The 25559-nt window shown below is 41.9% G+C and overlaps 3 protein-coding genes and 1 long non-coding RNA gene across 6 annotated transcripts; 1 reads left to right on the top strand and 3 right to left on the bottom strand.

Moving 5' to 3' along the window:
• Positions 1-841: 841 nt before the first annotated feature.
• Positions 842-6470, top strand: cactin. Its single transcript, XM_015038973.1, has 10 exons — positions 842-1199; positions 1724-2276; positions 2368-2463; positions 2553-2698; positions 2823-2985; positions 3546-3660; positions 4076-4268; positions 4406-4528; positions 5332-5702; positions 5795-6470. Exons 1-10 carry the CDS (start codon positions 892-894, stop codon positions 6283-6285), a joined length of 2559 nt encoding a protein of 852 aa, XP_014894459.1. The 5' UTR covers positions 842-891; the 3' UTR covers positions 6286-6470.
• LOC106951434 (uncharacterized) lies at positions 1295-1759 on the bottom strand. Its single transcript, XR_001425817.1, has 2 exons — positions 1676-1759; positions 1295-1638 (listed from the first exon to the last, which is right to left on the bottom strand). It is a non-coding gene; the product is annotated as an uncharacterized LOC106951434 (long non-coding RNA).
• Positions 6471-7687: 1217 nt separating the features above from the next.
• On the bottom strand, positions 7688-17153 carry LOC106951432 (semaphorin-4E-like). 3 transcript variants are annotated; one of them, XM_015038975.1, is made up of 16 exons: positions 17036-17153; positions 16811-16939; positions 13972-14283; positions 13712-13857; positions 12507-12569; positions 12329-12427; positions 12112-12211; positions 11900-12025; positions 11075-11220; positions 10758-10936; positions 10496-10652; positions 10071-10293; positions 9841-9953; positions 9583-9740; positions 9190-9239; positions 7688-9083 (listed from the first exon to the last, which is right to left on the bottom strand). In XM_015038975.1, exons 3-16 carry the CDS (start codon positions 14081-14083, stop codon positions 8494-8496), a joined length of 2262 nt encoding a protein of 753 aa, XP_014894461.1. In that variant the 5' UTR covers positions 14084-14283; positions 16811-16939; positions 17036-17153; the 3' UTR covers positions 7688-8493. The 3 variants fall into 3 exon arrangements, with proteins under 3 accessions (XP_014894461.1, XP_014894460.1, XP_014894462.1); XM_015038974.1 differs by having other exon boundaries at positions 16811-17153; XM_015038976.1 differs by lacking the exons at positions 16811-16939; positions 17036-17153 and adding an exon at positions 16634-16738.
• Positions 17154-18366: 1213 nt separating this feature from the next.
• Positions 18367-24646, bottom strand: stap2a (signal transducing adaptor family member 2a). The gene is made up of 11 exons (XM_015038971.1): positions 24337-24646; positions 22708-22779; positions 22504-22623; positions 22346-22402; positions 22108-22259; positions 21892-22023; positions 21732-21801; positions 20051-20153; positions 19829-19924; positions 19613-19741; positions 18367-19517 (listed from the first exon to the last, which is right to left on the bottom strand). The coding sequence occupies exons 1-11, from the start codon at positions 24442-24444 to the stop codon at positions 19462-19464; spliced, it is 1095 nt and encodes a 364-aa protein (XP_014894457.1). The 5' UTR covers positions 24445-24646; the 3' UTR covers positions 18367-19461.
• Between the last annotated feature and the right edge of the window lie 913 nt (positions 24647-25559).

Raw genomic sequence — 25559 nt, 5'->3', positions numbered from 1 at the left:
GACAGGTCGCCTGGCTGTCGCGGTATTTGTACTATATACCTGAAAATAAAACGCATAAAAGGAATGCCCTGTGTAATCTTATTTCTAAGAGGGAACGCGTATTCTCTGCAAACCAAAATCCAATAAACCATGTATTTAAGACATAGTGTCAGATGCTTTAATAAACAGTTTAGTTGATCTTCTTTCAGTTAGTATCTTAATGTCTCAATGTATTTTCACACTCAACCTCTATGACACTTCCTATTTGAGTAATAAAAAGAGCAAAATATTGGGAAAAGACTACCGTTTGGTCTTATTAGTTTATTCATGAACTGTGCTTTACACTATCTCTGATCCTTACTGAGATATCCTTTTCAAGTTTGACTAGAAAGGGATATGTCCCTTTCCATAAAATTATAATGAAGATATTCATGAATCTCGGCAAGCGAGCAAATTGAATTAATATTTCAAAATATAGATTTTTGTATTTTCCATTTCATTCACTCAACTGTTACATACACTAAAATGTGCTTACTGGTATGGAGGACAGTTGGTTTATTAATTAAATATCAGAATCACAAACGGTACAAAACACTAGCTTAGTACAAACATTACAGTGTGCAGCGCATTTGTTTTTATTTATGTTTTGTAGTTTATTATGACGTATATATTTTGCGCAAGAGTTTCTACAAGGGCTTATATAGGTGGCCTTAGCGATGCCTTTTGGAAATCGGAAAATGTAAAATTTGTGCTATTTTTCCTTATTGCTTTTATTTAAAAAATAATACTATTTCCGCATTTGTTATTTGCACTCTAAAATTGGACGAGTGATCTGCCTTTGCGTTGCTCATTATTACGTCTTATTTACGCGACAGACTTCCTCTCGGGCCCCGTGCAGCAGTTAAGTTCGTGATGAGTTCGAAATCGCGACGCAGGACCCGGTCCAGAACCAGAAGTCGGAGTCGAGATAGGCGAAACAAGTCTAAAATAAGCAAATCGCAATCTCCAGACGAGAGGAGAGGCCGTAGTAGGTCTCCGGACGCCAGAAGAGCCGCCCACGGACGAACTAGATCGAGCAGCAGCAGCGCGGCCTCAAATCATGGATCTCCAGTCCGCCGTCGGCCTCAGCACTGGGGCCGATCTGGGTCCGGCAGCGGCTCGGAGGCTGACAGGAGGCGAAGAGAGCACCGGAGCAGCAGATCGAAAGGTCGATCGTCAAGGTAATGGATTCCTGGGTTTGTTATGGATGCAAATAATGAAGTTGACGCATGTCCTCTGTGATAACATCCGACACAACGATTAGCCCCAAATAGTAGGTGTTAGCCTTTAATCAACAGCCTCTTTCGCAGTTTTTTTATGTTACTTTGGCAGTCTTCTGCACACAGTGGAAAAGTAAAACACGACAGATGCCAACAATATGGGGTTTTGCACTGATTTAAAGCTTCTAGCGAGACTCTTTTTGTAAAAAATCAGTTAGACTCACCTAAGATACAGTTTATTACCTGTAGAATAATTTGACATTTTTGTTCTAAATTGTTTCTAGTCGCTTTTCTCATAAGTAGGTTTTTAATAAAATTGGCATTTTGTGAAATATATTTCCACACTTTCACCAAAATGTGTTTTGGTTTTATTTCTATTGTCATTTCTGGCAGGATTAATCTCGACCATTCTAATGTTTTCCTTTACATAAAATAACACTTGCAGTATTTGTAGTGTTCATACAAATAATCTGTTTTCTTTTCAGTCCTGATTCAGACAATTCCAAGATGAGAAGAAGAGGGAAGGAGACGGAGAGAAGGAAGGGAAGGTCCCAGTCCGGCTCGGGCTCGAGCAGCGGAAGCAGCGACAGAGAGAGGAGGAGACGGAGACAAAGTCCTGATCGAGGGAGTACAGCAAGAGGCAGAGAGACGAGGGACCAGGAAAGGAAAAGTGACAGAAGCAGAGAGAGGAAGAAGAGGAGCGAGGATAGGGAGCGAGGGAGGAGCAAGAAGAGCAAAGAGAGAGATGATAGGCGCAGAGGGAGGCGGGGGTCCAGCGCGTCCGACTCCTCGGAGAGCTCCGATTCAGACAATGAGAACCTTGAAGTCAAAGAGAAAGAGGAGAGGAAGAAACAGAAAGAGCTGATGAAAGCCCTGGAGACGCCAGAGGAGAAGAGAGCCAGACGACTGGCGAAGAAGGAAGCGAAGGAAAAGAAAAGGAGGGAGAAGATGGGCTGGAGCGAAGAATACATGGGATACACCAACGCAGACAACCCGTTTGGAGACAACAACCTGCTGGGCACATTCAAATGGCAGAAAGTCAGTTCTCCACCGAGACGTTTGACCCATTATTCCTAAACCTAAACGTTGTTTCCCCATCCCGATTCGTCTCTGTGTTTTTGTGCTTCAGGCGCTGGACAAGAAGGGCATTGGCCATTTCAGCGAAAAAGAGCTGAAAGAGAGAAACAAATGCATCCAGGAGGAGAACCGAAGAGAGCTGCAAAAGGTAGGAACACGAGAACGGTGCTCCTCTCGAGACCGGAACACACCGGCAGCGTCGTGTGTTGTAATCACGCTGGCTGCGCGCTCGTTCAGGTGAAGCAGCTGCGGCTGGAGCGGGAGCGAGAGAAAGCCATGAGAGAGACGGAGCTGGAGATGCTGCAGAGAGAGAAAGAGGCCGAGCACTTCAAAACCTGGGCTGAACAGGAGGACAACTTCCACCTGCAGCAGGCCAAACTAAGGCTAGTGTGCAATAATGTTTTTTATTTTGTTTTATTTATTTATTTTTTAATCAAAGTAATTGCCAAAAAATAAAAAATAGTCACTGAACTGTACTTATCCAGTTGTCCAAAAATGTCGATTTAGGTCCAAGATTAGAATCCGCGATGGCCGTGCAAAACCCATCGACCTTCTGGCGAAGTACATCAGTGCCGAGGACGACGATCTGGCCGTGGAGATGCACGAACCGTACACGTTCCTCAACGGACTGACTGTCACCGACATGGAGGACCTGCTGGAGGACATAAAGGTTCAGCGGCTGATTAGTACTTAACTGGTCTTTGCAGTGCTTTGCACATGTAGCCATGACCTCATTTTGTCAGAGTAACACTTAGTGTAACATTTGTGAAGTGGAAGAAAACTTTAAATCTCCCCTTTTTACTGTGTGTGAACTGATACATTGCATAGTCTCTGGCCAAAAACCAGCTGTCATGAAACATAATTTATTTCAGGTTGCTAAGAGGGAAAAAAAAACAAAACAACCTAGACTTTGCCATTTAAGCTGTTGTTATTTTTTCGATTCTTTAAAAATCCCGTGGCTCTAAATGAATTTTCTTTACGAGAAAAAAAGGACCACAACGCTACTTCTCTGCTTCAGTTAAACACCCACAATCCTGCTTCACTGTGGCATAGCTATGCAAAAAAAAAAACAAAAAAAACACACGGAGCGTAACACCTCTTCCCCTTCGTGATCCCCATTGTTTTTTTGTTTTGAGGTCGTAGAGCCCTGGTTTAGACCAAAACCAAGTGATGTTTTATAATGGCTCAGCTTCAGCCTTACTATTCCAGTAAACTGTGTCTATGTGAAAGGTCTACATGGAGCTGGAGCAGGGCAAGAACGTGGACTTCTGGAGAGACATGACGACCATCACCGAGGACGAGATCAGCAAGCTGAGGAAACTGGAAGCGTCTGGGAAAGGACCCGGTATGGACGTTTTAGTGCTGTAGTGTCCATATTTGAGAAAAGAAAAAAAAAAAATATATGGATGTGATATCTGTTGTATATGATTACCAAACTATTTTAATCTGCTGTGAGGGAGCGTCAATGCATAATGCTAGAAAAACCCGAAGACTTGCAAGTCTTTACTTTTTCTACGGCAGACTTAGAATATTTTGTCTGTTGCCTACAGAGTGTAAGCTCTACACTCTTCCAAAAGTATTTTTTGCAGCCTAAGAATGAATACATAAATCACATCAACTTCCACGCTAACTAAAAACTTCAAGAAGTTGTTAAAAAAAAACTTTTATCCACTTTTGAATTTAGCTATCTACTTACATTCGCTCCCTGCAAAAAACACATACCAGACCTTTGACATGTTGCGCTCCACTTTAACCTTCAGGCGATCGACGCGATGGCATCAACACAGCGGTCAGCACCGACGTCCAGTCCGTGTTCAAAGGGAAAACCTACAGCCAGCTGCAGGCGCTGCACCTGAACATCGAGGGAAAGATCCGGGCCGGGGGATCCAATCTCGACATCGGCTACTGGGAGAGTCTGCTGCAGCAAGTTCGGGTCTACATGGCCAGAGCGCGGTGAGAAAGGAGCCGCACTCCGTCCGTGTTTTCTGAATTACTGCATGGATGGAAAACGGCGTAAATCCGAGGGGCCGCCTGCGGAGTGTGTCGGCTTGGATGGAGTACAGATTGTGTTTGTTTTTTTTAACATCCAGGTTGAGAGAGCGCCATCAGGACGTGCTGCGTCAGAAGCTGTTCAAACTGAAACAAGAGCAGGGAGTGGAAAGCGAACCTCTGTTCCCCATCATCAAAGAGGAACCGAGGAGCGAGGAAGACGAGTAAGTTGTGATGACCCCGCAGACGGCGTCTTGCAAAACATTTCGTCTTGTTGCGACCGTGACTACAATGTTTTGTACATGAATATGTATTCAGCTGCCCTGAGTCAATACTTGGTGGACCTTCCTCCTTGTTGCATTTCCAACTAAGCGTCTTTTTTAGTCGTCTCCCATCTCTGCAAATCTTCCATTTTTGCAGTTTGGCTCCAGCTCAGGCAGATTAGACCTGTGAGCATCAGTTTAAGCCTTACGACGGATCGACAGCTTTGATCTAAACCATTCCCATGGAGCTCTGACTGCACGTTTTGCATAATTGTCTTGCTGCAAGATGAGCCTCCTCCTCAGTCACAGATGTTTTGCATCATCTAATGGGTTTTCCTCCAGTATTTCCCTGTAATTGGTTTAGATGGATGGTCATACGTCTTGGTAGGTTTGCTGGTCCGACATACTTTTTTCCAGTTCAGATAATATATTGATCGTTCTTAATTAGGTATTCAGAGTTTGGGGTATTGCTTCTGTTTAGATTTTCTTCAAATGTACCAAAGTAAAGGGAGTGAACTATGAATTCACATCACACCTTTCAGGTTTTTATTTGTCAAACACAAGAAGATCATGGATCTTTTTCATTCGTCGTCACAATCACGCAGTGCTTTGTGTGGGAATGTCATGAAATCCCAATAGAATTATTTGAAGTCAAAGGTAATAACGTAACAAAACGAGAAAAAAATGTTTTTGGAAGGGGACAGTAGATAAAGTAACGATATTAGAAACAAAAAAAGTTTAACATAAAGCCTCTTCTTCTTTAGGGATGAGGAAAGAACGAGAGAGAGGACAGCGGAGGAGAGCGGTCTGTCGGCGTCTTCATCCCGGAGAAACAAGAACAGAGAAATGGAGGAGGATGAAGAGGGGCCAGGCCCGTCCACCTCTACGGCTGGCGGCCAAGACGAAGAGGGAGGAGAGAAAGATGAAGGGAAAGACGAGGAGGGGAAGGGAGAGGCGGCGGAGGCCGTGTTGACGGAGGAGGACCTCATCCAGCAGAGCCAGGCGGAGTACGACTCTGGTCGCTACAGTCCCACTCTGCTCACTCTGTCTGAGCTGCCGCTGGACACTCACACCATCACCCCAGAGGAAGACGCGCACCGGCTCCAGCTGGCCCGCAGGCAGCTTCAGGTCACAGGTAAAAAGCCCTCTCCGCTCGACACACAAACGCAGTAGACACGTCACCGTCACGTGTCCAAATAACGAGAGTTTCTTCCTCCGGCGTTCCAGGCGACGCCAGCGAAAGCGCGGAGGACGCCTTCGTGCGGCGGGCCAAAGAAGGCATGGGCAACGACGAGGCCCAGTTCAGCGTGGAGATCCCAGTCTCCGGGAAGATGTACCTGTGGGCGGACAAGTACCGTCCGCGCAAACCGCGCTTCTTCAACCGGGTCCACACGGGCTTTGAGTGGAACAAGTACAACCAGACGCACTACGACTTCGACAACCCGCCGCCCAAGATCGTCCAGGGGTACAAGTTCAACATCTTCTACCCGGACCTGATCGACAAGCGCTCCACGCCTCAGTACTTCCTCGAGCCGTGTCCGGACAACAAGGACTTTGGGATTTTGAGGTTCCACGCCGGGCCGCCGTACGAGGACATCGCTTTTAAGATTGTCAACAGGGAGTGGGAGTACTCGCACCGACACGGGTTCCGCTGCCAGTTCGCCAACGGGATCTTCCAGCTGTGGTTCCACTTCAAGAGGTATCGCTACAGGAGATGAACGAGTCACCAGCACGGACCAAAACCTCAGGGACCTGACTTCGCTCGCGGAAACCGGATGATTTGGCTCGTTTTAGCTGCTCATAAAACTAGAGCCTCAGCGACAAACTCTTGTCATGTTGTCTGAAAAGGAAACTATAAATGTAGTCTGCTAAATACACATTAAAGATTTGTTTTTTCACTTTCTGATGTTTGCTTGCTGCCATTTATTGACGATTTTCTGCTTGGGGTCGAATCTCATACAGTGGGGAAAATCACTCAAAATGTTAATACATGAATATTTATATTTAATGAGGGTGTTTACTTATAGAAAAAAAAAAGTTTGTGGACAAATTAGGTTAACAGGGTATTGCAAAAACATTTCATGGAATATCCTTTTGTGCAATGTTATTGCAAGACTTGACTTTTGGACAACTCAGATTTTTTTTTTTTCCCACTTCCAGAAATCTTGACCAAGGATTTAGTTAAAGTTGGTTTATGATTAAATTATGTTTTTTCCCCTTCCAGATCAGTGCTGACATTCAGAAGCTTGCAAATGCATCAGTAATCAACACCATCAGCACATTTTTCAAAAATTGGGTTGCAAAGACCTTGTGAGAACTCTTAGCTTCCACCCATCATGAGATGGGTTATGCGATATTTAAGTTATCAGACACATTTGATCAATCAGCACCAAAGCAGCTATTCATTTACTTGCAGACAGGGGGCAGAATTGCTTTCTAAATACCAACAGATTCCTGCCGACTCTCTCCAGGTACGTTTCTTCAATATTTATATTATTCCCCTTTATTACACAACTTTTTCTTTCTACATATTCCTCTTGATTTCTCAGCTTGTGTGGATCACTTGCATTGTTAAGGCCAGCAGAAATACATTTGTACTAAATTTGTACCAATGTTGACACTTGTTCGACACTTACGTGCTATAATTACGCAACTGAGTCGGCGAAAAGAAGTGGCGTTATTGTCAGAACTTGAGCCGTCATGAACAGAAAACTGATTTACAACATCAGATGACTCCAACATCTGCTCTTCACATTCTTCACAAAGCCAGTCTTGCCAAACATAAAGAAATAAAACTTATTCAGATTCAGAAAACCGGGTCAAGAAAAGTTTTTTTTTTTTTAAGTTCAAAAATAAAAAACTTTATTTCAAAATAAACTCTTTTCAAGCTGGCAACCGGAGAACAAAAGTGGCTCAATTCTATTTACAGTAGAAAACCCTGAAAAAAAAAAATCAGGATTATGGAGAATTAAGAACATTTTAAAACACAAAAAAAATACCACAATAGCGTTAAGCATACGCCAAAAGCGTTAAAATTAGTTTGAACTGAAAGCTTTTAAAATAGGGCGTGAACTTAATGTAAAAACCTCCTGAATTTAGAGCTACAGCCAGCTGAACAAGTTTTTTTTTAGTGCTACTGCTTACAAACACATGAACAACAACTAAAGTTGTGGGATGCCCACATCCATCCATCAATCCAAACCGATGCTCACAGTAAAATTGATTACACATTAGCATGCAGCAGCTATTTGCCCTCTGGTACACATAGTTGTGCTATGAGTTATGGGTAGAAGATACGCTGATTTTACAAGGCCCGGAGCAGAAGCAGAAACGCTTTTATCAACTTTTGTAGCAAGATTTATATACTTGTGTATTGTTTTCAAAGTATAAAAAGAAAACTTCAGCTGGGTAACTGGTTTTAGTCAGTAAAACTGATAGACTAAAACCCATTTTATACTATACTAACAACCTAAAATAAACAATAAAAAAAAGACAAAACAAAACAAACAAACAAACAAAAAAAACAGGAAGCCACCAAAAAATCTAAAATGGGCAGCATCAGGAAGTAAAAGTTGAATGTTTGGCTCCACAGACCTTCACCAGCAAAGACGTTTGCCCAAACGAAAAAAAAAAAAAAGATAAATGCTACTTTAAAAAAAAAGTTTAGAAGATCGAATTGTACGTTACACTAGGTGTGTAAACCTCTGGCTCTTTTCCACCTTTTTCTAAACAGTGAAGCTTATAAAAAAGAAAACCTTGAAGAAACGTGCCATCTTTGACCTCATCATAATAAAAAAAATTAAAAAAAATCAAAATTAGTCCTTTAACACTGTTATTCAAGGTGACACAATTTTCAACAAAAGAAATATACACTACATTTTCTTAGTTTTTTTTTTTCTTCTACTTTTGTAGTAGAACAGCCATTTTCAAATAGTTGACTCATCAACAGGGAGGTGCATAGACGAAAAGTTTACTCCTGGCGGGTTAGTCCCGTCTGACTGACATGGCGCATTGGTGTGATTGTTCGGCGTTTCAGCCGCCAAAGGCACACGGGCGTCCCTGGCCTCCAGGTCACGAGTCTGCTGGGGTTCTTCTTTCGTTTTCGTGCGATCACAAGGCAGGTTAATGTGGCGCTTGACAACTTTCCAGGTCAAAAGGAGAACGAGGGAAACAACAAGGAGGACGACTGCAACTATCAGTCCAGAGCGAGACTGACCGCCGCTCTGAGCCTGAGTGATGTCCCTGCGAGTGTTTTCGAGGCTTCTGCTGACCTCGTAATTGACTACAACGGTCTTGTACTCGCCAGCTTTGGATTTCTCCACAGACAAGCAGCTGTATTTACCGGCGGTATTATTATTATTATCCAAGTCGTTCAGAACGAGCAGTCCATCCTCAGGTGAATGTGGGAGAGGCGTGCCATTCCGCATCCAGATGAGTTTTGCCAGGTTGGAAGTTGAAGGACACATGAGCTTAAGTGTTCCTCCAGGCCTGATTTTTCGAGGCTCAACAACAGGCGCTGAAATCAAAACAAGATCCCACAAGATTAGTTTAACCACCCACAAACCCTCAATTGCTTTTAAATCAATACGCAGTGATAATACTGCAGAAGAGCACTAACTCACCAGCATCGGGGCAGAGACGAGCATTTCCTTTCATATCTTGGATTAGCACACTAAAAAAAAAAAAAGTTAAAATACTAGTTTAGTTTAAAATAAACAATGCCTTTTAAACTATTCACACTCCCAGTGGTGGTTTTTAATATGGGGCATAGGGACGGTTGCCCAGGGCGGAATTAGAAAGGAGTGGGGCGGCCAAGAACTTATCATCTGTCAGTTCTGCACACCTGAAGAGGTTTGCTACTATTTACATGCATGTGCAGTGGAGTAAGTTTCCCTTCCTTGTCACATTGAAACTTTAAACCTTAATATTTTATTTGAATTTTACAGGACAGAATGTGTTAAGTTCAGGGGGTATGAATACTTTTTCAATGGATGTGTAAACTGAGCGCTGCTCACCTCTGTGAACTGGAAACAGAAACACATTTTCCCTCGTCTTTGTCCCATCCACAGTACGGATCTCTGGATAAAACACAGTCGAAACAGGTGGAGGACCTCTCACAGTTAGCAGGCGATATTTGAGCTACGCCGACGTCTGAGCCGACATAAATCTGACCCTGTGCAAAAACAAGCACAAACACAAAGCTAGCAAAGTTGTGGTTGTATTGCAGACCTGAACAGTGATTTTCTAATTAAACTACTGTGGCTTTACATTACCGTATTATTGGAAAACTTGAGAATCTTGATTTTCTGAGGAGGGGTGAAGAGTTGGACTTCTTCTATGATGAACATGTCTTTGTTGTGCAAAGCCTTCAGCAACTTGCCTTGATCTTAAATCAAAAATAAATGACAAGAAATAATGAACAGAATCCTAAAAGTAAATAACATGCAGTTGGGGACTAAAAGGAAAATGGAAACGAATACCAGAGCTGGATGCGATCACACACCTGTGCCTATAAACATGACGTTGTACTTTTCACCATCCAAAGCTTGCACTTGCTTCACTATGATCTGTGTGAATGCAGCTCCCTTATGCATCAGCAGTGGTTTGCCCTCCATCGGCTCAATAGCCTGGTCCATGAGTGGCTTGTCTCGGATGAACTGAAGGGTCTTGTCCGGGAGGTCCAGGGTCGTTTTTATTTCTGAGTTAGTAGCCTCTTTGTTTATGCACTGGCGAAGGAGGAAGGTGAGGAGAGGGAGAGAGAGAGAGAGAAAGAGAGAAAGAAAAGGAGCACAACACAATCAAGGGGTCAGGAGTAACAGGTTTCCTGCTGAGTCGACTCGTAAAAAAGAAACAGAGCGACTCATTAAGATTCTGCTTTTGCTCCAAACACTTTAACAACACACGTTCTGAATTAAAGGTAAGACTCACAGTTCCAGGCCGAGGCTTGGGGACCTCTCCGCTGAACGTCACCCACTTTACGTATAAACCTTCTACGGAGGCCTGGGTCTTGTACTTGCCCTCTGAAAACTGTTTACTGATGTCAGACATGCGGTACGCACACACCGCAGATATCTCGGACGTGAGTCTGAAACACATGATGAGAAATCCAAAGGTCATTGAGCGTTAAGCCCCCCCCCCCCCTCCCCCACCCCTCCATGAAGAACCCTTTTGTGCGTTGATGAAAACATACGACTGCGGGGTGAAGGTGGCGTAAAAAATGCACTCCTTCCAGTGCAGAGAGGGATCGCACCAGCGGTACGAGTCCTGGATAATGTAAGGCAACTTAGAGCCTGGGACTGGACACTCCAACCTGGCTTTAAGGAAGGATGTCCATCGCTTCTGCAACGTCCTCAGGCCTCCTTGATCTCCCTATGGGCACAAAAGCAGTTCTGACGCAAAACGAGGCCAAACTGAAACCAGGAAGAGAGAATTCTTTATCAAGCAGCGAAAAGTGCAGAACCGGCACGGCTGCAGAAGCGCTGTTGGCGTTTTTGTTGTTCGCATTACCTTACACACGCTGGCCACGCGGGACACTCCCAGTTTGCTGTAGCAGTCGAACTCTACAGCCGTCTCGCTGAAGAAGATGTAGACCTTGTCATCGTCGCCGTCCTTCTCGCTGTCTGGCATCGACGCCATGGAAACAAAGGTGGGATCTGGAATACCAGAGAACTAAAATGTATTTGCTGCACGTGATCAAGACGAAAAGGTTCCTTTAAACACCTTGAGTCCCTTAGACACAAAAAATACAGGCACGCATCAACATATTACATAGTACCATTAACTTCAACCCTCAACACACAGAACAAATATTTAACTCCTTAAATGACAGTTTTGCTGATTAAAGTCTGTCCTCAGCGGAGTGGTAGTTTTCATGCCATTTCAGAGTATCAGTATTGACCAAAACAGCAGTATTAAGATTCTGGTTCAGGTTTATCAGAGACATAAAGGGCAAATAATGAGATAAGAACTAAGACAAACAATAAAATTTAAATAAATAAATAAATACAAATAGAAATCAGCCAATCGATCAACCAATCAGATGCTAATCTTTGTGCTGCATTAAAAAGGGAAACAGCTGTCGGGACGAAGGGGTGCTTGTGCCAGTTACTTTTCCTAATATTGAAAATTGTCCCCGTTACCATCTTGGCAATTGCTCTCATATTAGTGCATTCCTAGGACTAAGATTACTTCATTAAATTTTAAAGGGCACAGGACATTTTTGAATGAACTCCCACGTTAAAAGGCAACCAAACGCACACTACCTGGACAGTTTCTTGTGCCTTTGCACCAAAACAATCAAAAATGCTCCTCGACATTTTGGTTCCGTATTACCGTAAAGCCAGGAGGTTTTGATCTCCGTGCGTATGGGGCCGGACTGGGGGTTGACAGACGGGCTGAGCATCAGGACCGACTCAGAGCCAAGGAAGTTTACGGAAGTGGCTGAGTAGAGGTCATTCTCTGCCAGGAAATGAGATTCGAATAAAAACACCAGTGGCATTTTCTAGTTTTCCCCAAACCTTTTGCAATTCGGAATTTCTTCTCACTTATCATAATGGAGGCATGTCTTTGGGACGGATCAAATGGACACTTTCCTTTGCCGTCTTCTGCGGGTTCCGTAAATGTCAAGTTCCCGTCTACGTAAGACTGCGACAAGAAGCGGACAATGCTGAACCATGACTTTATTTCGCAAGTCCTCAAAATGATCAGGATGAAAAAAAAAACAAAAAAAAAACAACATTACAGCAGCTTTGAATTTCTTACCATATTCTTACATGCTGGATCGAAAGCATTGGTTCCACACACATACATCTTCCCATCCGTCATCTCATGGATTACTCTGATATAGTTCTTGCACTCTGTCTGAAAATGTCAATTTAAATAGATTTTTTAAAAATCCAACAAGTTATAAATGTTGCAATGTGCCAGGAAAGCGACCAACCTTTGCATCCTTTCCTTTACTTCCACACGCCTCCACTTGCTGTGGAGGAACTTTCCATTCAACCTAAAAGGGCAAAACCACCGATTGTTGTTTGTTTTATTTTTTCCTTTTAATAAAATGTTTGGGTTTTTTTCCCCCCAATGGTAGAAAATCTTTTGCTACATCACAGAGACAAGTTTTTTTTTTTTTTTTTGGATGCTCCTGGTTGTATGGAGTGACCTGGAACTGTAAATAGGTTGAACTCTAGAAGAGACCAGATAAAGATGTCTGCCTTAATTGGTCATTCTTGACCCTTAATACAGGATCCATTAAGGGTTATTTATGTAAATTAATTAACAAACATGTTTGTTTTTTTTGTTTTTTTGTTGTTGTTGTTTTTACTAGAAATAATATAATTATTATTTTGGGGTGGTCAGCCAGAATCACGACTTGAATGTGATATACAGAATCTGAGGAGGCAGGCTTGGAGCTCATTGTCATAATACCAGTAGAAAATTGGTCAGCAATTATAAAAAGAGTTTGGTTGCTTTAATGCCAAAAAGAAAATTCCACTGACTATGCAGAAGGGTAAAAAAATATATTTTTTAAATTATCATTTTAGTAAAACACACACACACACACAGAAATAAGATTTTTTTTTTGTATCGTTTTATTATCTTCTTGGAGACTTTGGTCTCATTTTCATCTAGGGGCATAAGAGATTTAATTTTAAATATTAGACTGAGAGGCCAAAATTAGTATTAATAATTTTGCCCTTAGCTGTAAAATGCTACGATAAACTGCTGGTTTGCCACAGCTTGAAAGTCATGGGTTTGGATCAAAACACACTTTTGTGTTTGAACGGCCTAGTTAAAGGCCAGACCCAAACACAATAGACCTGAAAGCTGACCGAGCATGAACCATTTTATGTTGAAGAATGGATAAAAATCTTAGTCTCTAGATGTGTATAGTTAGTACAATACTATTACTATACATTTATCAAGTCAATTAATAGAAATGCTTGCTACACTTTGGAAAACCATGCACTATTTTCTTTCATGTTACAATCTGGTGCTCCTCTGTGCTGATCTGTTACAGACAATTTATAAAAAAAAAAAAAAAAAAAAAACACAGACTCCTGGGGGAAGAGACAACATTTGTGAAAGCATGAAACAACCTGACTCAGAGCTGTTGGTTAAGAGAATCAGTTTTGGGTTTGTGCTTACTGAAGTAATTTTCCTGGAGATGTTTCTGAGATCAAGAGCGAACACGGCCTCTCTGGCACCCACCACCAACAGGTCCAGGTCTTCTCTTAGCAGCATGGTGGAGTAGTTGAACACGCCTTCCTCCTGAAACAGAAGGGCGTTGTTGCCTGGAGACAGAAGAGTCCTTAACTCGGCATTTAAACCAGGGAGTCGGTCCAAACGCGAGCTGACGACGCACACTCAAAAACCAAGGTTACGCAAGAAGAAAGAGCAACACTCACCGTTACTGGGCACAGATCTGCGTGGGATACAGTCCAAGGCCGAGTCCTCCACACGCATCAAGGCCGCGGGCAGCAGCAGTCCGAAGACACTGAGGGACACCAGCGGATGCATGGCTCCTTTTGTTCAATCAAAGAGGAATTTCGGGGGCTTTATTGTTTTCCAAAACAGTCATTCATACAGGGATAAAGACAGCAAGGGGCATCTGTGACGTGATGAAGTCTGCAGGGCACCGGCCCCTTCACTGGCCCCGCTCAGCGGGCCGTCCATGGTGAGACGGATGAGACAGACCGAAGACACAATGCCAACGAAGGCTGAAAGAGAGAAAGTCGTATGAATGTTTCAGACCAGAGACAGAGGAGGTCTAAAAAGTGTCAAGCAAAAGCAAAACACAGGATGTAAAAAAAAAAAAAACAAAGCAGAGTGAGCTAAAGTCAGCACAGCAGTAATTCTGTCAACGCCATAGTGATGTTAATGCAGAGCCATGAAAAGCCTTCAGCAGGGTGCTGGGATGTCAGGCTCAGCTCTTCTGCAGCGCCGAAGACCCTGTATACCGCAGAGGGTGAGCGCTGAGGTTTTCAGCTCAGAGATGTTTCAAGTATAAAGACTTTGCAAAATGCCTACTTGTTCACACAAGAAGTCTTGCACATATTACATCACTGAAACACCATAACCACAAACGGTCTCATGAAACGATTAAAAATAAAAACGACAAAAAAATCCCCCCCCCAAAAAACACATGACATTTTTCTGAACTAATTTAACTTTAATTACACTGCTCTAACTTTACCAAATGTACGTGTTCTGTCGGGTTGTACTACTAGGCTCCAGCTGAGGAGGACGTGCGTGTGTGTGTGTGTGTGTGTGTGTGCCAGAGGTTTGTTGGTGTACGTGTTGTCGTGATGAGCCTCAGCATGTCAGAGAATGCGGACCTGAGATGATGTTTTCACATATTCTGGACCAAAGCCAGTTTCACTCATACACACACACACACACACACACACACACACACACACACACACGCGCGCATGCATGCACTCACACATGCACACACATATGGAACTGTAGAGATTTTACGCTCCTGCGGTAAGTCCAGTTTTTGGTAGAGTAGCGAGATGCGTGGTGATTGGTGGGCGTAAACATCACCCTGCTGATTTGGGAGTTTTGCACATTTCAGGAAGTTATTCGTATGACTTTAATAATTCACGTTGAAGACCTACGTGAATTTTGAAAGATTGCAACTTAATATTTGACTTAAGAGTTTAGTCAAATTAGCTACAATTTTATTAGCTTTAAATTGGTTTTCTTCCAGCTCACGCATGTGACTTCAGTGCGTTTACGCCTCGGCTACCTGACTTCAGCATCTTACGGCAGTAAACTGCAGGCTTTATGACAGGTACTCACAGCAACGTTTCACCAACAGATAAAAATAATCAGGTCAAAAATATTGCCCTCAGGAAAACATCTCAGGGCAGGAAGAGCAGGTTATGGCCCAGAAGCTGTAGCAGCAGTTTAAGATTTCACACACATGAATATATTGTCACCGAAGGGGAAAAGAGTGCAGTGGATGAAAGAGCAACTCTTAACATGTTAATTTAAGTGAGACGTTTTCAGGTTTGGTCATGTTTTATTTTTTTTTTATTATTTTTTTTTTTTAGTATAATTATTTTTTCTGTTTTTTTCAGCCAAAATTAATATTGTGCCTTTGGCTAATAACCAATATGACGTATATTTCCCCAACACTTTCGACAAAACCCACTACACCGCTGACTTTGCTTCACTACTTCAGCCAAACTCCCCATAATTCTGTGCTGCATTACTATTACTGCCATATGTCTAAACAAACACCACATGGCCAATCCTCTCCCAAAACACATGTAGCAGCAAACTGTACATAAATATCACTTATTAATAATGTTGGCTCAGTTTCACTTATTGGAGCAATAAAGATGTTAAAAATTAGCTAATGTTAAAAATTGGCTAACGTTGGCAAACGCGGATGTTAATGTTGATATATTGAACAGCATTTTGATTTAAAATTTTAATCTAAAACTGGTTTGAATAGGTTAAAATTACATTCATGCCAATAAGCCACCTTGATTGGCAGCATTCTTTAGAAGCTTGCTTCCCTGCATAATGCGAGTTGTAGTTTTGGCACAGCATACATAATTAATGATCCTTGAGAGAAGAAACACAAAATTTGGGATTTACGACAGTAAGACAAATAGTGGAAAATCTATTCATACGTAGCACTTTCTGAGGCCACAAACTAATATTGTTAGATGTAAAACTTTATGAGACTTTGCAGGAAACCGGTTTGACTTTTGTTGTTGTGCATAGGAGTGCAGGTAATAGGAGTGAGTAATTTGTTTATCAGTGCCATGGTACAAGAATGGAAAAAAAAAATAAAATAAATAAAGTGTAATTAAACATAAATAAGTATATAAATAGATGTTGCAATTTATATATATATATATATATATATATATATATATATATATATATATATATATATATATATATTTGTTCTAACTCTAATAAGTTTACCTGTCTTGTAATTTCCATGAAACTGATCTCCTTAGTACCATTCATCTTAAAATACCAATTCTTCCTTAAGCTGGTTAAGCTGTTAACTAAACACAGGAACTTCAAAGTTTAGCTTACCGTCAACAGACGCCGAGTCTTTTACCTGCGCACTGAAACACCCAAGATTGCGGAAGCTGCAATTTAAACTAACCAGCACCTGTTCAGACACATTTACATGCCTGCTTTTGTAATAATGACGGCTTTGCAAAATCGTGAAACAAAATGCACACAGCCGCAGCTTACGTTTAAACATACCTTTTTAAGACGTGTGAGTGAGTCCACTGAGCAGCTTTCCCTTCCCTCTGGGGGAAGAAAAAAAAAAGAAAGAAAAAAAAGCTTCTTCTCTGACCCTTCCGCAGCCCGTCCTTTCTGATTCGGGCGGGTCTTTATGAACACACACGGGAGGAGAACTCAGTTGAGAGGAAGAATCTCTCTGTACCCACTTCCGCTAGGAAAAAAAAAAAAAAAAAAAAAACGTACCATACGAAAAGTTGGTTTGTCCTCCTCTCGCTTTATTGTCGCTGCCTCTGCGTTCACACACCGCTGTTGAGGCGGCGACTGAAGGCGCTGACCTCTGGTCCAATCAAGTTCTCGTTGCTGACGGTCACTACTATCAGACGCTAGAGGGCGCAGCTCATCTAAGTGCAGCTTTACAGACAATGCAGCCAAAGGACTAAATGAAAGGGTGCAGGCTATTTATCTGTGTAAGGACTAAGGTTGTTAATGGATAATAGCTAATTTTATCATTTGCAGGAGTACGGAAAAATATAGACCTACAGTGGTCTCGGAAGGGCAGTGTAAATAATCAAATAATGTTATTGAATATCTCCTTTGAACCGTGTGCCATTACACATAAGCACTGCAGTCCATATTTTAGGTTAAATTAACAGATTTCATAAAGCATCACGTGGTGGCATCTCTGTCAGGTAAGAGCGTCACTATTTTAAAATCCTTTTTTTTGTGTCATGTTTCCTTTTTAAAATAAGGAACAGAAACATTTCACTTTCAGAGTTATGGCAGATGTTCAGTCTCACTTCATAATTCCTTGTTGAAAAAATAAATAACTATTGTGTTCAAACTTTAAGCCGACGTTTATCCTGAACATTGTTGTGTAATACAAAGATGGAACAAAAATAAAGACAGTTACATATAGTCATTAAAACATTGAGGACTCACTTTCTGTATTTCAATTTAATCACAGCTGCTTATTAGTATTATGTAACATTTAAAGGAATAGTTTTAATTTAAAAAAAAATCCTCTATGATTTCTTAATTATGTCTGCCACTCAGTGTACCATCCAATAGAATAATGTATTTTTCATTAGCATTAGTTCCAGCATTGCCTCTGGTTTCTAAATCCTATTAGAAATATGTAATATGTCCTGACTATTGAATTATGAAAGAACAAATTTGGATTTGAAGGATATTTGCAAGATTTTATTTTTTAAATACCCACCTAGCATATCCCAATCTTCTCCCAAAGCATTGTATGGACATTACTTTACAAACCACTCAAAGTGATGGTTATCCCTGTTCTTTACCCTTTTTCTACCACATTTTTTCCTTCCACCCAACTTTCCATTGATATGCTTGGAGACAGTACTCTGAACAGCAAATCTCTGCATTTTGGACAGCAGCTTAGTCAGCAGTCTTCCTAGTGGCCGTGATGCCCATTCTTTTCTTAATTCAATGTTCTCTCTCCATCACTAAGACGCTCACTAAATAAAAATAATAATTTAAAACCAAAAAAGGTCTGCGCAGACAAACATTTTATCACAAAATGACCCAAGGAAGAAATCTAACGCTCTCCATAATTATCAAAAACACACATTTTTAATAATAACCATGTATGCATAACACCCTATGTACAAACATTCAATAAATTGTTCATCGTATGAAGACACTTATTAGTCAGTTGTTCACAGTTTGATACCAATCTGTAGGGATGGGAGGGGGACAAAAATGTCAAATATGAGGGTAAAAGCACTTTACATTTAAGCACCATCAAATGTAACACCTTAGAGAAATAGAGGTTAACATAATGCTGTCAAACAGACTCATCAGGCACTTGTGCTTCTGCAGAGATGGCGTGCTGATGACGTTTCTGTCGCTTTGATTTACAGCCAGTACACCAGGAGGCAGATTGGGACATTTTTTTTTGGTGAAGGAAGATAAATCAGTCGAATTTTACAGACGTGGCTGAGAAGTGGGGAGTCAAAGGCGTCACACAACAGAACAGACACAGTAGCAGGCGAATCCAGCAGGTCAGACGTGGATCACTTAGCAGCCGAGTGGTGAGCAAGAACAATCACTGTCGACAATCGGCAACGAGATGAAAGTCGTTCGTCGACCTCAAAGAGATCGCGGAGCAGAAGGCAGAGAAGTTGTGCAGAGTTCAGTTTCTCTCCTGTTCAGTTCGACTTGGATTACTTATCAGTCTTGTCGTAAATGGTAGGAGGACGAAAGATTCTGGGCCAAAACAGCTGGATCTCCTTTCTTTCTGCAGGTAAATCGTTGGAGATGAGACTTTCAGCTGCTCCGGTGTAGATCTCTGTAGTGTGTGGTTTGCTTGTATTTGTATTTTTATTAGCAGAACCTTCAGCATCTCGCCAGTCAGATAATTAACAATGTGCTCAGCTAGTGGTCTGGAATGTACTAGCAGGTTTGTAGTTGTCGTGGCACTGTGATTGGTCGTAGAGGCAGTTGGTAACAGCTGGATGCATTCAGATAAAGCAAAAGTCCAGCACCATTTTATGAGACAGAGTTTGTTTTGTTTTGTTTTTTTTTATCCCCTTGAGTCCCAGGAGAAAGAAGAGGCTTTGTAGTGACTTATTCTCCACCAAAAAGGCACCGGATGAGAACACGCTGAAGCTGCTTTGAAAAGAAGTTGGAAGATCTTCCTCATGTCAGTCCTGGCTGGTTTTCCTCTTCTCCAGTGTAAGTTTGAGCTCCTCATTCAGTGCTGGGAACAGATTAAAAAACAAACAAAAAAAAAAAGCAGTGAAGCCAAATAACGTCCGACTGCTGAAGGTAGAGACGGCAGACCGTTGTACTCACTCTGTGTAAGAGGCGAAGGGGACAAGATGAGTCGCCTCATTGGGTTGGTGGGAGAGGCTGGTACCGGTGAGGTCAGGATTCGACGATCCGCGGCCGGGGACCGGGACAGAGGGCTCGTGCACCAACGGTCTGTGCCCCAAAAAAAAAAAAAAAAAAAGAAAAATATCACTGCAGTCTGTCTCCGTCTGCACGAGGACTTCAATGGCCAAGACAAACCTTGTTTTGGAGGCAGAGCGGGGACCCTGGGTAAGGGGCTGGAGGGGGCAGTATGGAGGATCTTCTCTCCATTTTCATCATTAGCAGAAACATATGCTAACAACATGAAGAAATTTGGCGTGTTTAGAGTTATAGGTTACTCATGAAAGTTGAATAAAAAGCCATGAGAGGCAGGAAATTTTTTATTTTTTTTTTTGAGTGTATTTCTGTGTGTTTTCTCACTGATATTCTCCTCGTACGGCTCCTCCAGAAGGAACGGTTGCAGAGTGCCCGCCGTCTTCTCTACCAAGGCGTCAATGACGTCATGCAGTGTTGCACAGGGAATCTGCAGCAGGACGCAATCTTTTTCATCTTTCGCAAAACATTTTCAAAACCAATTTGGATAAAATGTATACATTTAAAATGCACTGTCTGATAGGAAAGGGTAAGGACAAAGTCACAGAATACTTCAACTTTTAACTGAAAGTGAACATTATTTACATCGTCTTTTAAATTAGAAAATTATTAAACTACTTAATCAACACTAAAATACTTTCTTTCAATTTTTACTGCAAATGTTTTACATTAAAAAAAGAAAAAAAAGTCCATTTAATAATGAAGGCTATGGGATGGACCATCACAAAATCTCACTAATTGAAGTTTTTTGTTGCAAATTCACAAAAATAAAAAGTGTTTAGCAGGTATTAATACTTTTGCAGTTAACTGACTGTTACTTAATAAGCTACTAATTGTCATAGTATACAAAGACTTGCCTTTTGGAGCAAATATTTTCGTTAGCCAGTAAAACCTTTGTACTTCAGCGTGCAAGTCCCAGTTTGGAAACCAATGAAATTGGTCACCACAAACACTGTCAAGCGCACCTCGTTCTCAGTATATGTCTTAAAACCATTTGTGAAAACAATAACCTAAGAATCTCTCACTTCTCCAAAGTCGGTGCATTGACGTGTTGTAAGGGCAGGGTTGACATTTTGCTGCTTCAAAACTATCTAACCAACCGCAGAATGAACATAAATCACTCTTGCGCTGCAACAGTGTGACATCACTGTTTCCAGTTCAGCTGCACACTAGAGAGACTGGATTCTCCAGATCTGTAGAGCACATACTACTCCAAACACTGCAATGGGCAAGCTACAGGAGGTCTGTCAAGCAGCTGACTGCAAGCTCTGCTGGAGCATATAGCCTAGCTAAACAACCAGCTAACATCAGTTTGTTACTTGTGTTTAGTGATGCGCTGAGAAAACAACCAGTTACCAAAATCAGAGAATTTACATTTGAATGACCCTGATACTTTGCTGTTTGGAAACCAAAAGACAAAATCTATTTTTTTTTTAAGTCAGTGAACACACCAGGTCACTGAGTTCTTTGGCGTGGATGTTTTTACAGTTGGAGGAGCATCAAGTTGGTCTTTTGACTAAGATATGATTGAGAAAGCACAGAAGGTGTAAGACAATCCTAGAAAGGAAACAACTATTCTTCTAAAAAAAAAAAAAAAAAAAAGGAGGAAGATTTAGAGAAATCTGAAATTGTCCACAAAATCTGATCAGTTTATTTTCATAATCAGAACTGGAATGGATCAGCGACTTCAACCAGAGGAGGATCAGATGGATAAAAAGCTAGATAGTCATTGAGCGAAGCGTTTTTCAATAGGTTTAGGCTTCGGCTCTGCCTGAACTTACTTTCTTTCTGATAATGACATAAATCTGCCCATCAACACTGCAAACTGTTTTACTCAAGGAAGAATCTCACTGCAGCCCACAGCTAAAATCAAGGCAGTTCAGGCAGGTTAGGTAAATGTATTAAATGAATGCTCTGACTGCTACTTTCAGCGACATGTCCTGTCATTTATACTGGTCAGATATTCAACATTTTCAGTAGTCCATGCTGACAACTGAATCACACTTACAGGATTTTCCACATCAATAACATAACCACCTTGGTCTCTCTGAGTGACTCTGTAATGTCTGAACACTGACCTGGATGATAAAAAGGAGAGACAAAGATAGAAGTTGCATCACTGATTCATTTATGCTGCTTAGCTCTCCACATGTCGAGTGTTGGTTTACCCATTGAGGTCCTGGCGGGTCGTGACGGCCAGCGAGCATCCGTCTCGACCTGGACGGAGGAGCATGTTGCCACAGTCCGGGTGTCTCTCCAAAAGTACTTCAGCTTCTGTGCGTGACACTGGACGAAAACACCTGTGGATTAAAAACAATACACGTTAGTAATGAAGTATTTTTTTATTTATTTTTTTTTAAATGTGATAGGGAAGCAGAACTCACGGAGGGATCTCGCCCACTAAGGGAACAGAGAGGGGTGAAGGAGGAGCTCGTCCGGGATTACGGGTTCTCCGTCTGGTCCGTTCTTTTTCTACCACTTCCTTCAGCATTTGGAACTGGCCCGGCAGTAACGTGAGACTAGACGGGACATTCAGCTGCAATTCAAACGATCAAAGAATATTTGCATTACGGCACTAAGTAAAAAGATTCTGGTAAAGAAATGCAGGAGGCTGATATTCACATCTATAACGGAGTAGAGGAAACCTTTCCACAGCTCCCGGGCCTCCAAGTTTGGTGCCTGAGGGAGACAATCGCACATTTGAATACTTGTGAAGATCTTTCAAATGATAAAAAAAATAAAAAATGCAAATAACTGTATGAGTTCGTTGAGAGGCATACGGTGAATTTGGTCTCCCCGTCTTTCATGCGGAGGATGAGTCTCGCTGCTTCCAAGTTTCTGTCTCGGCTGCTGTCATCTTTGAGGGACACAAACCCGCTGAGGTCCAGCTTCTCAACATACTGGTCCACACAGAAAACGTTTAGTGTCAGCACAATGTGACGCATTAAAGACATAGAGAAGAAGGTACAGAGGGTGAAACTTACATGAGCATCCTTAGCGTTATTGAAGAAATACAAAGAGTTCCCACAAAGGCAAGTCCAAAGCCTTCTGGAAGCCTGTCATATGCAGACATGAGGGGGGGGGTGGGGGGGAAGCATAGATGAGCTGTTGTTGGAATAAAGGAGATTTCCACGCAAAGTGCTGGCTACATTTATTCACATCTCTGGAAAATATGTGTCAAAAACCTTAAAAGAAATATATACATATTTTTTTTTTACATCACTAACATATCTTGCCCAAACACACTTTAGAAATTTCACTTTTTTTTTTTTTTTTAAGTTGATCAGAGTCTATGAACTTTCACTGAGGAATCCAGAACTTTCTCTTACCCTGTGGTATAAGCAGGAGGTAACACACAGCTCAATTTATTTTTGCCACTGTAGACAGAACGAGGACCCGTATTTATCTGGCAACCACATACCAGATATATATATATATATATATATATATATATTTAAAAATCAAGTAAAAATATCCATAGCCAGCTCTTTTTTTCCATTTAAACCAATTGTATTATAAACCATTATATTCTGATAATAATCCAGAATATATGGGCAAATCAAAAATGTTAAAAGATACAAAATATTTTTCCTTGGGCATGCCACCCCCTATATGCACGCTATTGAGAAACTGTGTGCTGAACTAAAGACGAGAGAATACAAGAAAATTTTAAGTGGATTTGTCAAAGATTCCTCTCTGTGTATTAAAACCTTAATTTTATATCACTGATTTAAGTCCTATTGGTAAAAGGTGCTTTTACAAAGCTTTGGCAACACTCGCTGAACAAATGTACCAGCATTAAAGTATTTTTTACACTGGAATAAAATGGAAAACTAAAAGCTTTTTATACAACTTTACCCTAAATGCCAATAAATGTAGCCAGTTGTGCAATGGATATTCCCCCGCTGCCCCTTTCTCATTCCCATTTCCTGTCCCAAGAGAAAGATAGTTAAATGAGTCTCAGCTGCTACCAATACATACAATTGGATCCCTGTAATATCCTGCACCTGAGCCAGTGTCACATTACGAGCCTGTATTGGATTAAAACGAGCCTAATCAGTGATGGGTGGGCATGAAGGAGAGGGGCGTCTTTGTCACCTCACCTATCAAATAAGACAAAAGGCAGAAGAAATATTTGAGAATTTCTGCATGCAACTTTACTTAAAAATGCAGTTCAAGGAATTACAAGACTTTAAGTGTCACTGGAGTCTGTGTGATGTGGAAAAAAAAAATTGTCAGGCATTCGTTTGCAACATCTAGAGCATATAATGTAATGTTGATGACAGCCAAGAAATGCACGGTTCCCCAGATAAGACACGCAGCGTCTTGACATCAGTACAGATTCCTCGATTCCCACGATCGCCGAGTGATTAGTTGCCGACCCGCTGTCACAATCCCATCCGTTTGGTGGGAAACGAAATGCCCACGCAACCAGCGCTCAGATCGCCTCGCCCATTCCAGCACAAGGAAGTTGACAGCTATCAGGGAATGGTGGATCCGCCGGGTATGGCAGGCGGCGGCGCGCCCGTACATCCCACACCGACCGCAAGCGCGCTCTGATCCCCGGCAGCCTGCTGCATGCCCCCGGGCGGGGTGTGGTGGACTGGACCTACCTTTTCCTTCGGTCCTCGCTTCTCCAGGTAGCCCTCAAAGTAGCAGGGTGGGAGCTGGGAACGGGGCCCCCCCGAGCCGCAGCGCTGCCTGACGGGTGCAGCCGCCATGAGTGTCGCAGGCTGGGCACTGATTGAGGACAAAGGGACTTTGAGTAATTCGGGGACCGACACGCCTTCCCCGATGAGATAGTGTTCTGGCAACAGCCCAACAGCTGGGTGATACGGGCTGCTGTCTCTGCGGGGGTCATGGATAGGGGTGGGGTTGACCACATGGGAAAAAAACACAAAAAAACGAAGCAAAAACACTGTGGGATGATATCCACTTCAATAATAAATACATGTAAATAAGAAGCGCATCAGGACAGTCAATGAATAATTCAAACAGTTGATCATTTTCCAATTTAAAAATGACAACTGCTCATCAGAGGGTTGAAATATTTAACATTTATTGGAGGAAAATGAACAGCATCTATTCACGGACAATAAAACACACAATACATAAGATTACACTTTGACTAGTATAGAGGTAATCCACGCATTTTGGAGATAATCCAGGATAATCCCACGTTTATTCTTCCCAAAGCATCACAGTTACGGAAAGGTATTAAATCAAAAGCATTTTACAAATACATACAAATAATAAAAAAAAAGGCTATATATTTCACTGAATAGTTCCATTAACGTTGTGCATAATGAAATAAAGCTTTAAAGCTGTTAATACTTCATCAGTATTGCAAAGCTGATATATAGTATCGTAAAGTCGGCTCTGAGCTGTGACATCAGCCCCACACAAAACCTGATCTTAGCCCTTTGTTCTACAGCACCATTCATCATCTCTGATCTAAGCCGAGTCACAGACCTTCTGCCTCTCTTCAAGGGGTTTTGCTTTAGTCTAATGAGGCACGTAAACCCACACCTGAGCCACAGTTATTACTCAGCACAGCAAGGGTCCGAAACATATCACCAATAAGACACATTAAGAGGTCTGCAGAAGGACAGGCAGTGCGGATATATTTCAAAGTATGCATACGAGTCTGAGCATCAGAGGCACCGTAGGTTTGAGATGGGACAGATAATGAGGAAAGGGGGCAGAAGTAAGGGGGCAGGTGGTGAATAGAGAGGTGGGGGGAGGGCATAATCCACTGTCGTGTCCCCTCCTCTGCAGAAAAAGACCTGTCTGTTCCACTTGCACTTTAAATAGAGACGGCAGAGATGAGCGAGGC

The sequence above is a fragment of the Poecilia latipinna genome, unplaced genomic scaffold, assembly GCF_001443285.1.
Source record: "Poecilia latipinna isolate Pla-1442-1.1 unplaced genomic scaffold, P_latipinna-1.0 Scaffold459, whole genome shotgun sequence".
Taxonomy (NCBI): Eukaryota; Metazoa; Chordata; class Actinopteri; order Cyprinodontiformes; family Poeciliidae; genus Poecilia; species Poecilia latipinna.
Note: the sequence above shows the minus strand (reverse complement) of the source record. Positions and strands in the feature narration are given on the sequence as shown.